Source organism: Ochotona curzoniae, unplaced genomic scaffold (assembly GCF_017591425.1).
Source record: "Ochotona curzoniae isolate NIBS_2020 unplaced genomic scaffold, NIBS_Ocur_1.0 scaffold_4701, whole genome shotgun sequence".
In the NCBI taxonomy this organism is placed as follows: Eukaryota; Metazoa; Chordata; class Mammalia; order Lagomorpha; family Ochotonidae; genus Ochotona; species Ochotona curzoniae.
Window position 1 is genome coordinate 52,551,107 of NW_024467122.1, and position 15,095 is coordinate 52,566,201.

A 15,095-nucleotide genomic window follows, 5' to 3' on the forward strand; every position below is an offset into this window, starting at 1 on the left:
TCTCTCAAGCAGTGGTTGTGTACCAATGTGGAAAGGGAAGCAGCCTTAGAGACTAATGTCCAGTCCAATGGCTACCCTAGGGCGGTGAGTCAGATCAGGCTGTCATCAACAGGGTTCTCTAGTTTCCCTGGCCACTCCCTGTTTTCTTTTGCCCAGCTGATTCTAACAGAGTTCTTTCCTGCCATAGCCTCTTCATGTGACTGCCCCAATTGCAGTTCCACCTTACAGATCCTTGCATTGTTTACTGAATGCAATCCCATTATCCTGGGTCTTGCTCCTTAATTCCCAAGATAATAGTTAATCATTGAAGATTTTATCTCAAGTGCTGTATTTATTAACTTTGGTTGAGGTTTATACTGTGACAGGACAAAGACTTTATTGTAGTTCTCTATCTTTTCAGAGAGATACAGGGAAAAACTGTTAAGACAGCAAACCTGACATGCTGATGTCAGCTTCATAGTGTATCTGGAAAGACCAGTGCAGGAGCCTTGGCTTTCCTGTGTTCCTTAAAATGTCTCTCTGTTCTTTACCCTGAGACTAAATGCAACAGATGTTCATGAAGTTTATGGAAAGGGAATAAACTATCCTTTAATTTCATTTTCCACGTGAACTTTTGGGGGTAACACTACCAGTTTTCTTTGAGAACAAGAAAATCTGCCAGTTTGTTGAAGGGTATTAAATAGCATGCTGCCAACACAAAGTAGCATGATTATTTCAGTGGAGATTCCTGAAGCCAGTCTTACTCAGTGCGAGCCTGAGGCTGAAGCAGATATTCTGATACTTTAGAATCTTATGGTATCCTTTGATCTTCCAAACATTTTTGTCCTAATTTGTGATAGAATAGCCAAGGCATGGCACATTAATTATGGTGTATGTGGGGAAACTGTTTTGTGTACAATTGTGTGGAACAAGTGATACATAACAGAAAGAAATCTGTCAAGAGTGGGCCAAATGGTATGTCCATTCATGTTGTGGGGGAATAAAATTTCCAATTTCTGATTTATTTATGAGGGACACACATTGTCTGTACACCCCACTCACTGGAACCTCTCTGAATACTAATCTTGAAGCCTAATCTTGAAGTCTTTTTCTGTTTGGTCAGCCATAACAAATGCCATAAACTGGACGATTTTAAACAAAACAAGCTGGGAATCCAAGGGAATTCATTTTCTGATGAGGACTCTCTTCCTAGCTTACAGTCTTTCGTCTTTTAACTATGTGTTTATGTGGGAGAGAGGGAGAGAGAGAGAGAGAGAGAGAGAGAGAGAGAGAGAGAGAGAACAGCTAGAGTCAGCAAGCTCTCTAATGTCTTTTCTTATAAGGACACTAACTTGATAACTTCCTTACTGTAGTCACACTGGGGAATTTCCAGGTCTTGAGAAGAACTCTAAATTTAATTTATCCTACAAATTTTAAGTATCCAGTTATCATCTCGGCACTGCAGAAATTGTCCTGAACAAGACAGAATCTACCTCCCTCACTAGTTATCTGATTTTTAAAAAGATTTTATTAACTTGAAAGGCTGAGTTATAGAGTGAGAATAGGATGTGTGTGTGTGGGCGGGGAACCAGAAAAAGGTCTTCCATCAGCTGGTTTACTTCCCAGTTGGCTGCAGTGGCTGCAATGCCCAAATGGGTAAAAGGGCCCAAGCACCTGGACCATATTCTGCTTCCTTCCCAGGCACATTTACAAGAAGCTGGATTGGAAGTGGAGTAGCTGGGACTTAAGTGGGGGTCCCATAGAATGCCAGCATTACAGGGTGGTGGCTTAACTCACTATGCCATGATGCCAGCCCATGTCTGATTCATAAAATCCCTTTAGCAAGGTATAGAAACTACCTGGGCTACTTTCTGACTTTGGTTTCCAGAGAAACAGGCGCTCTTGAAGATTAGGCTGGAAAAAGGGAGAAAGGGCAAAGGGCAAAGGTACATTAGCTCCAAAGTCTCCTTTCTGTCGTCCCATTCATCGATTTTGGCTCCCTCAGCACTGGTACTACGTGCATACTCCATCAGATCTCAGTTGCTCCCCATTTCCCACTTTCACTCTCAAAAAGTTGACACAAATGATGATTTCTTGTGGAAGGAATGGGAAGGGGCCTTCCTGCTGAGGTGTGAAAAAGACTGACTCAAGCAGACGGTGGCATCTAGTCGAGATCATCTATCTCACAGGTACTTTTTTTAGTGTTCCAGGCCGCAGGGTTAATGGACCTTTCATTTGGAGAGTTCAGCAGAACTCAATCTGTACCCTGAGTCATACATACTGCTTATAGACTTCGAGCAGCCTGGTGGCCCCTCCCTACCATTAGAATTATCTACATTTCAGGAGAACTTCCAATGAGATTTGGTGATGAAGGCTTTTTCTGGAACTGGAGAAGTGAAGTGCTGAGATCAACTGCAACATCCTTATCAATATCCTCTGGGGATAAAGGTGGGGTGAAATTTAGGACTCACCTACCTGGAGTCTGACTAAATTGAGGAAATACCCAACTGTCTGGATTTACATCTAAGATCTTCACTCAACAGCACGTGGGCAAACTGCTTTATTTCTCTCATGTAAATAGGGTAATTGAATGAGGTTTTAAAAAGCAGCAACTATGACACTGGAAGAATCCAGTAAGATAATGCATAAAGGACTCTTGACTCATAGCTCAGTATATCTAGCTAAGTCTCAAAATAGGTGAACTCTTATTAGTTAACATGGTTAAGTTTTTGGTCATGTTAGGCACTGTCTTTGAGAAATCTGCTCCCTCCCTTGGCAGGACTTGGTGAAGTCACTGTGCCTACTCAGCGCTGTGTCAGAGCATCTTACTGGTTCCTCAGAGCCCTGGGCTGGGCCCCAGGGTGCACCAGGTGCCAAGCTCAGGCACGGGACCTCTCTGACAGGAGATGTACAGCTTCATCATGGCATGGAGGGTTTTTACTTTACAAAATGTGACTCTTCAGAGTGCTACTCTCCATGTACTAGTCTTTTCATATCCTGCTGTGTTCCTAAAAGATAGTGATAGCTAACACTTATTAAGGATTCTTTGAATTGCAGGACATTTGAGAGGTAATGGGTTTTTTAAAAGATGAATTAAAAAAAAAAACCTTACTATTTGCAATGGAAAAAATGTAGCATTTAATTTGACCATATAATACATTTAAAGACTAATCTGAATTACTACTCTTAATATCTCTATTTAATTTTCTCTCTGTGTGGTTTTTTCCTTTCCTATATGAAAGGTAGAGATATAGAAACAGCTTACATCTGTGGGTTTGCTCCTCAAATGCCTGCAACAGCTAGGGTTGGGCTAGTCTGAAACCAGGGGCCCGGATTGCATGTGGATGGAGAGACTTCGCCTTCCAGGATGAGGATTTGCAGGAGGATGGAATGGACACTGCAGACTCAAACCATGCATTCTGATACAAGATACGGGGTTCTCAAAGGCACCACATGCCTATCCCTGCCTATGTAATTATTAAGGAACAGTTTGTTTCAGTCTGAATGTTACGGTCTTGTTGCAAAAGGATTGTTTGACTAACTATAGTGAATAAATATGCCTGTAAACACCCCTCTATTAATTTGCTACGTAATATATGGTTTATTTTGCAGTATATTATATACAATGTATTATATAGATCTGATCTTCAAATTTCCTTGGGAAATGTGCCATGAGTTCTGTTCATCACAAAGATAGCTCTTTCTTTTGACAATGAATTCAGTGTGCATCTTGCAATCTGGGAAAATGAGCTCTCTCCAGTTTCTCTTTATAAGACATTCAGTGCTGTAGATCTAATGTTCTTTTCCTCCGAGGACCCAACATCTCTTGACAACATGAAATATGGTTTTAGCAAGGAGCAGCAAAGGAGTTGCTGCTTTAAATTTATTAAATGTGAGACTTAATATTCTGTTTCAATCCCTACATCAAACATATGGGAGGATATTTGTAGCTACAGGAAATCTATAAATTGATGGGTAAAGTTATCCTTGAACCTATGTCAGTGAAAAAAGGGAAATTTATCCTTTCAAAAACAGAACATTTATCCTTTTAAAAACATAGGTAGAACAGAGTTGAGTTTCTAAAATAACTTTCTAAATAGTCATAATTGTACAGACTAAAGTGTAATAAAATCATCCGTGGTAATTACCTGTTCTTATGATCAGAGCAGAGTAACAAGGACCAGATTTACCCCTTTACCTAAACAACTGAATAATCCTGACAAAATATATGCAATAGTGTTTTTTTTTTTAAAAAAAAGATATTGGAAATAGCCCATGTAGGATGAAGAACCCTAAAAGAAGGGTAAGAAAATGAAACTTGACCATCTTCCAGCTTGCAGCCTGCAAGAGTTTCTAGGCCATCAGTCAGGGTCATGGGAAAGAAGCCAGGGGTCTCTCAGAGTTCAGACTTCAAGGAAGGCCAGGGTGATTAGCATTCACAGGGCAAAGGATGGAGGAGGTGCGAAAGCTCCCAGGTACACGTATGTGAAATAACCATTGCATTTTAGAAAAGGACTCCCAGGAAGGATCAAGCAGAAAAATCCTCAGAACTGACACAGAGTTAGGTTTCCTAGCTCCTGAGAGACCGAGTCAAGCTCTCTGCATAGAACTGCCTTTACAGTAGAACCAAACTAATCCTGGGCAAATGATTGGCTGATAAAACCTAAAATCAACCTCTGAAAGCTCAGATGGTTTCCCACTTAGACTCATCCCAGACTGAAGTTCAAAAATATTTAGAGAAATACAGAAAAATTCAGCACAAAACTACATAAAATCACTACATAAAAATGCACTGTTGCCTTTAAATTATCAGCATAATTATTCATTAACTGTACAATTAGATTGAATTATGTAATAAAATATGAAGATCCATAACAAAGGAGGAAAAGTAACCATTAGAAACACAAGAATGATACAGATGATAGAACCAGAAGATAAACCACCTACACATTTACTCTACATTTATTAAAATACATTTTAAAAAGTGGAAGAAATAATTAACTTGATGAGGAGATAAATAGAAGATATAAAAGAGACTTGAATGTCAAACTCGGGGCATAAAAGATGAATGAAGTATATTACATGACGAATAAAGTATACTACATCAGATTTATAACATCTTAGACTCAGTAGAAGAAAATATTAGCAAACTTGAAGGTATGGCGAGAGAAACACACAAAGGAAAAAAAAGACTGAAAAATCTCCACTGAGATATATAGAATGTCATTGAGTGGTCTACAACCTATTTAATTTTTTTAAAAAAGATTTATTTCTTTTTATTGCAGTGTCAGATATACAGAGGAGGAGAGACAGAGAGGAAGATCTTCTGTCTGATGATTCACTCCCTAAGAGGCCACAACAGCCGGAGCTGAGATGATCCAAAGCCAGGAGCCCAGAGCCTCTTCCAGGTCCCCACGCGGGTGCAGGGTTCCAAGGTTTTGGGTCGTGCTCAACTGCTCTCCCAGATCACAGTCAGGTTGCTGGATGGAAAGTGGGGCCACTGAGATTAGAACTGACGCCCATATGGGATCCGGCACATGCAAGGCGAGGTCTTTAGCTGCTAAACTACTGCACTGGGCCCAGCATATTTAATTTGAGTTCCAGAAAAACAACTGGAGGTACACTATACTATACCATTAAAAATATTTAAGCCTGGGCCCTGCGTGGTAGGATTTTTTCTTTTTTTTGCATATTAAAATGGCAGCCATTCTCGCCAGCAGCATGCGACAGTTTTAGGCCAATACAAACATATGCTCACTAGAGCTGAGCTGATCTGAAACCAGGAGCCAGGAGCTTCTTTTGGGTCTCCCATCTGGGTGCAGGGCCCCATGGCTGTGGGCCATCCTTGACTGCTTTCCCAGGCTACCAACAGGGAGCTGGATGGGACATGGAGCAGCTGGGACATGAACTGGTGCCCATATGGGATCTGGTGCATGCAAGGTGAGAACTTCAGCCACTAGGCTACTGTGCCAAGCTCCCATGCATAGTTTTTTCACAATACGTATTTCCATAAACTTTTTGAGGACCATGTACATTCTTGGTGGATCTGACTCCTATCTATTACTATAAATTTCCTTTTTTTTTATCCTTGCTAATATTCTTTTTGCTGAAGCCTCCTTTTTCCTGGTATTAATATATTATTCTGTTTAAAAATTGATGTTAGCATGATATGCCTTATTTCATTCTTTGTTTTTATATTTACAGTGAATTTCTTATTTGTCTTGAAATACTTATTTACTTTACTTGGAAGGCGGAGTTAGAGACAGACAGAGAAAGGTCTTTCATCCACTGGTTTATCCTCCAAATGGCATCAATGGCTGGAGTTGGGCCAGTCTGAAGTGAAGAGCCGGAAGCTTCCTCTGGGTCTCTCACACAGGTACAGAGGCCAAAGTATTTGGGCGATCATTTATTGCTTTCTCAGTCACATTAGCAATGATCTGGATGAGAAGTGGAGCACCTGGGACTTAAACCAATACCCACGTGGAATGCCAGCACCATAGGCAGCATTTTTATACTACACCACAGTACCAGCCCGTAAAATAAATTTTGACTAAATATCATATAGTTAGGTCTTGCTTTTCTAAAAATCCAATCTGACAATTCTTTATAGGTTTCAATTATCTATACATAATGTCATTATTCACAATTTTTTATGTTTAAAAATGTTTTGTTTTATGATATAGTTTCATAGGCACATGGCTTGATTAAAATTTACCTTCCTCCAAGGTTTTTCTTCTTTTTTAAAAGGATTCATTCATTTGTTCTGAATGTCAAGTTGAGAAAGAGAAAAAAGAAAGAGACATTTTTTATCTGCTGGTTCACTTGCTAGATGCTATCAACAGCTAGGGCTGGGATGGGCCTGACAGGTGCCCAGACTACAGTCAGGTCTCCCACATCGGTGACAGGGATCCATCGCCACTGGGTGATGGTGATGATACTTGGCCCATCAGTCACTGATTCCCAGAAGCATTAGTGAGAAACTGGGTCAGCAGCGGAGTAACAGGGAAACTCTGAAACAGGATACCAGTATCCCAAGTGGCAATGAGTGTCTCAAGCCTGCCTTCCTTCGGTTTCCATTTACCTATGGGTTCTTTGTTCTTTTATCTTCTGTCTTTTTTTTTTTGTATTAAATGAATGTAGTTCATTATTTCATTTTATCTCCATTATTGTTTTAGTATTTATGACTCTTATTTTTTAGTGTTTGCCATATAATGTGTAATACATTTAATGAATAAATTATGTGTTCAAATCATATCATGAAGCTTTATGTGTAATTTAAAGACCTTACATGCTATTGATTACATTCTTGTTTTTCAAAGATCTGTTTATCACCTTGAAAAACAGAGACACAGAGACTGTAGCTGTCTTTAGCTTTAGGACAGTTATAAGGTTCGGGATACAAAATCATGACCAGAGCTACTTCCTGGTTCTATCCTAATTAATTTTTATGACTTTAGACAAATTGCTCACCTAAATTAAAGTCTATTTTTCTTTTACCAAAATTGTATTAGTAGTTGATTTTCTTACATTACAGGATGAAGAGTGAAATAATGAAAAAAACCTGGAGAAAAAGGCCTGGAAAGGGGAGTGATTACATGATATCATCCCTAAGTTCTAGGTGAGTGAGATTATATCCTGTGGAAGGGGGTGTTTGATTCACAGGTAGGCAAACAGTACTACATAAGGTGGTGAAGGTATGGTTTCAATTTGTGGCTCTCAGCTGGCTACCTGCCTGTCCTATTTCATCCCCCTCCTCAGAGATTTCCAATGCTTATTCTTAAGGGTTGCTGAAGGATGTGGATTCATCTCATATTTTGCTACATCTCATAATCAGCCACTTTCTGCTGATTAGGGACATAGTCCCAGATTTGGAAATCTCTCTCCATTTTATCAAATAGGTCCATCTCACTAGTTGGAGAAATTCCAGCCAGTATCAATGGCTGTGTTTCTCTCACATCAATGTCACTCTGAGAAGTCACTGGCATTTCTTCTCTTTTGAAGCAGCATCCAAGGCCCTCAGCTGATGCGCAAGAACAGGCTGACTCATCGTTCTTGCAGCCTTGGGCATAATCTTCCCTGCACAAGCAGTGGCAAAACACACTGCGTGATTTGTGCCAGGACACACACCCACTGTCTCTGGTCCCTGAGATTGGAGATCGTTTAGCACCTGAGAACAACTGGACATAAAATCCTGGGTTTCTTGGTAATGCCAAAGATTGTTAGTTAGACCCCAATGTGTTACTTTTCTCATGCTGTTTCCCATATGGGTGCACAGCAGGTCACCTAGTTTCCCAGGAATTATCTTTAGCTTTAGAACAGTTATAAGGTTCAGCACATGTTCATGTTTTCATGACCAGAACTACCTCATGGCTCTGTCCTAATTGTTTTTAATGACTTTAGACAAATTGTTCATGTTTTTGAGCCTATTGTTCTTTGTACCAAAATAGTTGTAGTAGTTCATTTTCTTACATTACAGGATGAAAAGTGAAATTATAGAAAAATCTTCGGAAAGACTACAAAATGATGTAGAAACACATTTCTACTTAACCTTAACTTCATAGCCAAGAAATAACTCAGAAATAGAAATGATGGTCTTAGGATCTGGAATTGGCTGAATCACTAACTAGCTGGGTAAATCATACCCTTTCTTCTGACCCTTGACAGCTTATCAATCATCCTGTTAGTGATAAGACAGAAAACAAACAGTGGAGTTCAAATCAGTTAACTGAGGGAAGGTATGTTCTTGGCTAATTCTCTTCCTTCTCTTCCTCTTGGCAGTTGGTGTAGGTCAATATTTGTAATTAAATGAAATTTACATCTCTGAGGAAAGTGAGATGTAGGTTATGGCCAGCATTAGCTCAAACAAAGCTGTAAGCACATTTACTTGGGTGTTATGGGAACAACACACTCTCAATTGTTATTAGAGAGCAGGAGAAGGCAGAAACAAGATCATTTTGGCCAATTCTGAAGAATTATGTTTCAATTTTCAATCCATCCTCTCCATGCCCATGGTCAATAATCAAGTCCTTCTACAGATTCATTTCCTTCTGACTGTCCTCTTCTGCTTTGGTCAGAGCCTCACCCAGATCATTGCTTTTGTCTCCTGACCTGACTCCTTGTCCCTAAGGAGTCTCCTTCCAATCCATCTTCCTCTGGTAGCTCCATTTTTTCCATAAAAATACCAAACATTGTAGCTCAGCCTATAAATTTCGTTTCTAGCCTGCACTTGACTGTGACTCCAGACTTTTTTCTTATAGACCACTTGTGTCTTACTCACATATCTCCCTTCCTTAACTATTTTTTTACTTTGTTTTGTCCATTTGTAATTCATTTTCCAAAAATTTTCCTCCATTCTTTAACTTTTGCAGCATCCTTAACTGGTCAGGAAAGTCCACTTCTCTGCATCTTGTAGTAGCTTTCCTTACATATCCCCTTCTCCGTCAAGGACCCCCTACTTACCTATCCAGACTCCTGGCTCAGGCAAGTGTTTCCCGCTCTAGGAAGTCTTTCTTGACATGTCAGTCTCTGCTCACTGATTTTTAAGTTCCTTTCGGGCAGAGACATTGTCTCACTCACTTTTCTGCTTTGAGCAGCCCCCTCAAAAATTTCTTGTGTGATGATGGGCAGTTGAAAGGGTTAATAAAAGAATTTCCAGCAGTCATTTGGCATATACAATTTTTCATTCTGTTGTTTTCTCAGAAATGTTTTTCCAGTACCAAATGATGTGAGCTTTTGGCGCTCAGAGACTTTTGTCTGAACATTTCTTTAACATGCTACCCAGTGCCCAATCTAGTCACAGGGAATGCTTCCTCTGATAAGCCTGTGAGAAGTTCCTGCAGAATTCTTAACTTGGCAAAGTAGTCTTAAAGACATATAAATATTTAACTTGAGAGTTGCTCTCCTCCTCTCCAGGGGCAAGGGCAGTTTCAGCGAAGGAGGGCCCAGGACGCAAGTCAACCAATGACAGGAGCTTCCCACCTGCCACACCGACTTGCCCTTGTGGCTGTTTTTCCCTCAGTCCTTCCAGAGGAGCCATCAGGAATCCAACAAGCCAGGGTAAGCAGGGGAGCTGGGTGAGGACAGATGTCCAATTAGTCAAGTTTTTTAACGGATTCTATTTTTAGACTAAACCCAAGTAATTTTGGTCTGATACAGGAGGTTTTAAATTATACAATGCAAATAGGGTCTATATATTTAATGAAATTATATGTTTAATGTTTGAAGAATTGCATTTTTAAAAGCAGTTGCATGGGGAAGGAAATTTTCTGCAAAGTAAAGAAACATCTCAGAATGAACCTGTGTTACAAACGTGAATGCTTGGATATTAGGTTTACTTATTCTAAAGTACAAACGTCTGCTTCAGGTCCTGGGTTAATTTAGCTTTAAAACTTTCTTATTTGAGATCATTAATATTCATATTGATTCTTGTAAATTTAGTTTTGCTATAGTGAAGAACATGAAAGCCTGTTCATCTTTGTTGTTTTCTAGCAATATTTTGGGATCTGAGATTGTTGTTGCCTTCTTCCTCTGTTTCTTTTCTACTTAGCTAAGCTTACTGGGGCAACGCCCAGCCCAAGTAGATACCTATACATTTTCCTTTGATTGACTAAATAGACTCTTGATCCACTCAATTCCCTGTGTTTTTTCTCTTCTCTCTCACTTCCTTAGTTCATCCCTTAGCTATTCACAATAGGAAACAGATTCTATATCTCATTATTTATCATGTTTAAATGATGCATCCAATCAACCTCAACTCTCAGTTCTTAAAGAAATCAACTAGCCTCCTACCATTTCTGTTTTTGTGATTCTGTAGGTAACTGGTCCTAAATATTCTTTTCTACCCTACAGGACAGAATGGTCAACTTTTCAGCCTTTATCCTGAATTTGTTTTTCAGTTGAGGAGAACAGAAGATGGTGGAGGAACAGAAAGCTAGTGGAGGAAAGTCCTGTGCTCTGTCCTCAGCAGAGAATGGAATAGAGAATCCAGGGCTGGAGCTCATGGTAATTCTCCAGTTCAGTTTCCACACAGTCACGGGCTGCCACGTGACCTCCTGCAGGGTCTTTGGCTGCTGTCAGTCTCCACAGCCTCTGGCAGGACTCTAGGAATGACCCCACTCGCAATGTGCTTCCAGGAAGAAGAAGTAAATCCTGAGAGAACCAGGAGGCTTGAAGTGCAAGGACAGAGTTTCGGGGATGATCGGAGGCCTGCCACTCACCAGAGGTACGGCTGTCCCGGAATCCAGTTCAGTGAGGAGTGAGGGGTAAGAGGAGGTTAAAACTACTCCACTGTCAGAGAGCTTGTGGTGCTGTCACGGAGATGACTCACCACCACCCCATGTTATTACATGCACACACACACACACACACACACACACACACACACACACACACACATTTTGAGTCTTTACTGCACAAGCATGAGCTATAAACAGGTGCATCAGTGTTGGTTGGATCAATAAAATATTAGTGACAATGATAATAATGGCTAACATTTATTATGTACCAAGTATTACAGGGAGAAATTTATGCAATTTTTTAAAGATTTTTTTTTTAATTGGAAAGTCAGATAGAGAGGAGGAAAGACAGAAAAAAAGATCTTCTGTCCGTTGATTCACGCCCTAAGCAGCCGCAACGGCCAAAGATATGCCAATCCGAAGCCAGGAGCCAGGAGCCTCTTCTGGGTCTCCTATGCAAGTGCAGGGTCCCAAGGCTTCGGGCCATGCTTGGCTATTTTCCCAGGGCACAAGCAGGGAGCTGGATGGGAAGCAGGGCCAGTGGGATTAGAACTGGCACCCATATGGGAACCCAGTGTGTGCAAGGCAAGAATTTTAGCTACTAGGCTACCATGCTGGGCCCAATTTATGTAATTTTCACAACAGATGGATTTTTTTCCTGCTTTAATTCTTTGGAATTTTTTAAAAAATATATTTTGACAATCTTTACATAGTTAATTAGGGTAAAAAGGGTCAAGGGCCACAGAGAAGTGGGTAAGACTATTATTTTTTCCAAACTGTTTCCTTCATGTTTAAAGCAGGGTATTAAGGGAGAAGGCCCACCCAATTTCCCACCCTCCCCAGGTCCCGGATGTAGGGTATGCTCTGAGGTTCTTGCTCAAGTGGTTTTGATATTTCAACAGTTATGAATCACTGCCAATCCTGCCACTCCAAGCATGATGAGGTCCTTGGGGATTCCACTGATTGACATAGTCTATCACAGAGTCTCTGTTTGCCCCGTATTTCGCTGCCAAGATATAGCTGGGATGGTTGGTTGACCTGTTCTGTCTTCTCTCTTTTCTTGGTTAGGGTTCTGAGTCCAGCATTTTGGCTGGGGAGATCTCCAATGAAACTTTGTCTGAGGTGTTTTCAGACCAGATTCTTGCATGTGCTAGCAAGTACAGGGCCCGGCACAGTCCATCGCCCTGATCAGCTGGTGGTTGCAATTGCTGGGTTGGTTCTGTTTCCAGCCCTGTCTTCCACTGGAGCCAATGGATGTTGCAGTCCAGCATGGTTCTGCCCAGCACATATTTGGCCCTCACATAAACCAGTGGGAGCTGCAGCCTAGTTGGAAGGACCCACAATAACCCCCACCAGGCCTGCCCCCTACCCTGGTTTGCCAGTATGTGTAGCAGACTAGTCCAGTCTGTCCCACACCCCATTCCACCCCAGCCCCTGTCCTGGTTTTTCATGCCCTCCACTGGAAGGTAGTAACCCAAGAGGGAAGAGCCCACTATTTCCCTGCCAGGCCTCTCCCACTCCTGGATTATGCACTCTCCAGGTAGTTCTGTGGTTTGACTTGACAGAACTAGGCCCAAGTGCCAGCTTCTGCCAGCTAATGCTGTGGCTAAGCCCAAACAACCCTCACCCACTCTAATTTTGTTTGCACCAGTAGGAATAATCAGCCCAGCCTGGCTTTTCCCTGATCTAGTCCACATGAGGCATACAGGTATTGTATCCCTGCTTAGTCTGGTCTGTCCCCATCCCAGCTCATGCTCTCCAGTGGGAGTAGCTGTCCAGCAAAGGAACCCTCCCTTATTCCCCTGCTGGCCCCGCCCCCTCCCTTCCTGATTCTCACACGTGCAGTTAGGCACTGCAGTCACATCTAGTACAGTTGACCTCATCATGGCATTCCGTATTGTGCACTAGTTTTCATTGCGACCGAACTCGGCTTGACCCACACTGTTCAGTTGCCTGGATTTGCCAGTGGATGACGTGGACAGATTCAGCCTGGCCTTCCCCTTACCCATGCCAAATGTATGCCAGTGGGTAACTTTCCATGGCCTGTTCTGGGCTGTTTCCTATCATGTTTCTTGTGCTTACCTTCAGGGTCTGTGTCTTGCCAGAGGAGTTGCCCAGCCTCCTCCATCAGAACCTCTCCCAATGCCAGATTTTGTGCATACCAGTGGGTCCATGAGCCGGCCCTACTCAGTCCACCTCCTGTCCTAGCAGGAACAGTGGCTTTTCCCGACTGGCCTTCAACCCAAGCTGGTTCTCACTGTTGGATGTTTCAGCCCAGGAATGGCTCATCCATACCCACATATGGCTCACACATGGCTCAATTATGGTTGAGACCTTGCCTAGTCCATCCCACATCTACCCTGGTCCTCCAGGACACCAGAGAGTGTTGGAGTCTTGCCTGCCTTGGAGCATCCAATCCCAGTTCACACTTGTGCCAAGGGAGACTATAACCGTTTCCCATTCAGAACGCAGCCCCCATTCCAGGCCACACACCCCTTGGTGGGAACCTCAACCCAGCTAGGGTTGTCCCCTTAGTTCCCCAACCGGGCCTGTTCCCAACCGTGTATCACACGCATGCCGGTGGTTGCTCTGACTCAGCTTGGCTCAGCCCCTCACCTGTCCCAACCTCTGCCTTAGACACTGTGGCTTACTTAGCGTTCCTGGCTCACACAGACCCCTAGGTGCAAGAGCCTAGCTCGGCATGACCTGTGCTCCCTCCTGGTCTCTAGTTTCGCTTGTGTGCTAAGGTCTGCTCAGTCCTGCCCAGTCCACCCTGTTCCATTACCAACTGACACATTACCCAGCTGTTGGAGCTACTTTGCCCAGCTTGTCTGACTCCCAGGTCTGGACCACAGGGTCACCAGCAGGAGCTATGACTTGCCAAGGGAGTTTCCCAAGTTTTAATCCACTCCCAGACCCAGTTCTCATACATGCCATTGGGTTTAGGCCAGGTTCTGGCAAAGTCTGGCCTTCCATTTGGCCTTGTATGAGCTGGTGAATGTTGCAGCCCAGCCACCCCACACCCTATTCAGGATGCACATTTGGGTGCTGCTGCCCTGACCAGTCCAGACTGTTGGGGGTTCCTTTACCTGTGATTCATGGCAGGCTCCTTGGTCACACCTAGCTTAGTCCATCACCACCCCAACTCTTGAGTTAACCAGCGGGGTTAGAATTTCCACAGGGTTTGGCCCACACATCCCTCACAGAATCTAGCCCCCGGTTATGGTTCTCAAGTGCTAGTTAATGTAATGGCCCTGCTTAATGTGACCCTTCTCCTGATCCATCATCATGTCAGGTAACAGGATATGATTCTGATGGACAAGCCCCGAGCCATATCTTTTGCATGGACTGGTATTTGGTGGTCAGCATTGTTCAGTGATTACAAGTTTTTAAAAGGAAGAGTTACTGTCATTGGGAATCTTAATGATTCCTTCACGTCTTAGAAGCACAGTGGGTTCAACTTGAAACTACTTAAGCAGCAATTCAAAGAACCAAAACCCCAGAGCTCCTCAAAGGGAGCAGCACCCGGAGCCCAGGCAGGCCCGGGACAGCTCACCACGTGCATATGGTGGCCAGCGTCTGGGATCCAGGCATGAGACACCCCATCCTCGGAAAATTTTTATGGTTCCTCTTTGATGCCAGCAAATGACAATTCCACTGCCTGGCATTCAAGTCTCTTTATACCCCTCATTCCTCAATCATAACTTGATCCAAATTTGACATTCTGGAATTAATTCTTAATTCCACACTCCTCCCTAGCCCCCGCCCAATTGCTAGCCTATGCTCTAGCAAACAAACATCCCTTATACATAATCCTTAATTTTCTGCCTCCATGTCAAGTTTTCTATCATGCTTTTGAATGAATCCTCTTGATTCTGCATC

General features: G+C 42.5%; 1 protein-coding gene across 1 annotated transcript in view; it reads left to right on the forward strand.

Moving 5' to 3' along the window:
* The first annotated feature begins 10,890 nt into the window (after window positions 1-10,890).
* SLC28A2 (solute carrier family 28 member 2) overlaps window positions 10,891-15,095 on the forward strand; it is a 35,129-nt gene continuing 30,924 nt past the window's right edge. Inside the window, exons 1-2 of the mRNA XM_040968447.1 lie at window positions 10,891-10,980; window positions 11,112-11,200. Of these exons, the coding sequence (XP_040824381.1) occupies window positions 10,891-10,980; window positions 11,112-11,200 (179 nt within the window). The remainder of the gene's footprint in view (window positions 10,981-11,111; window positions 11,201-15,095) is intronic.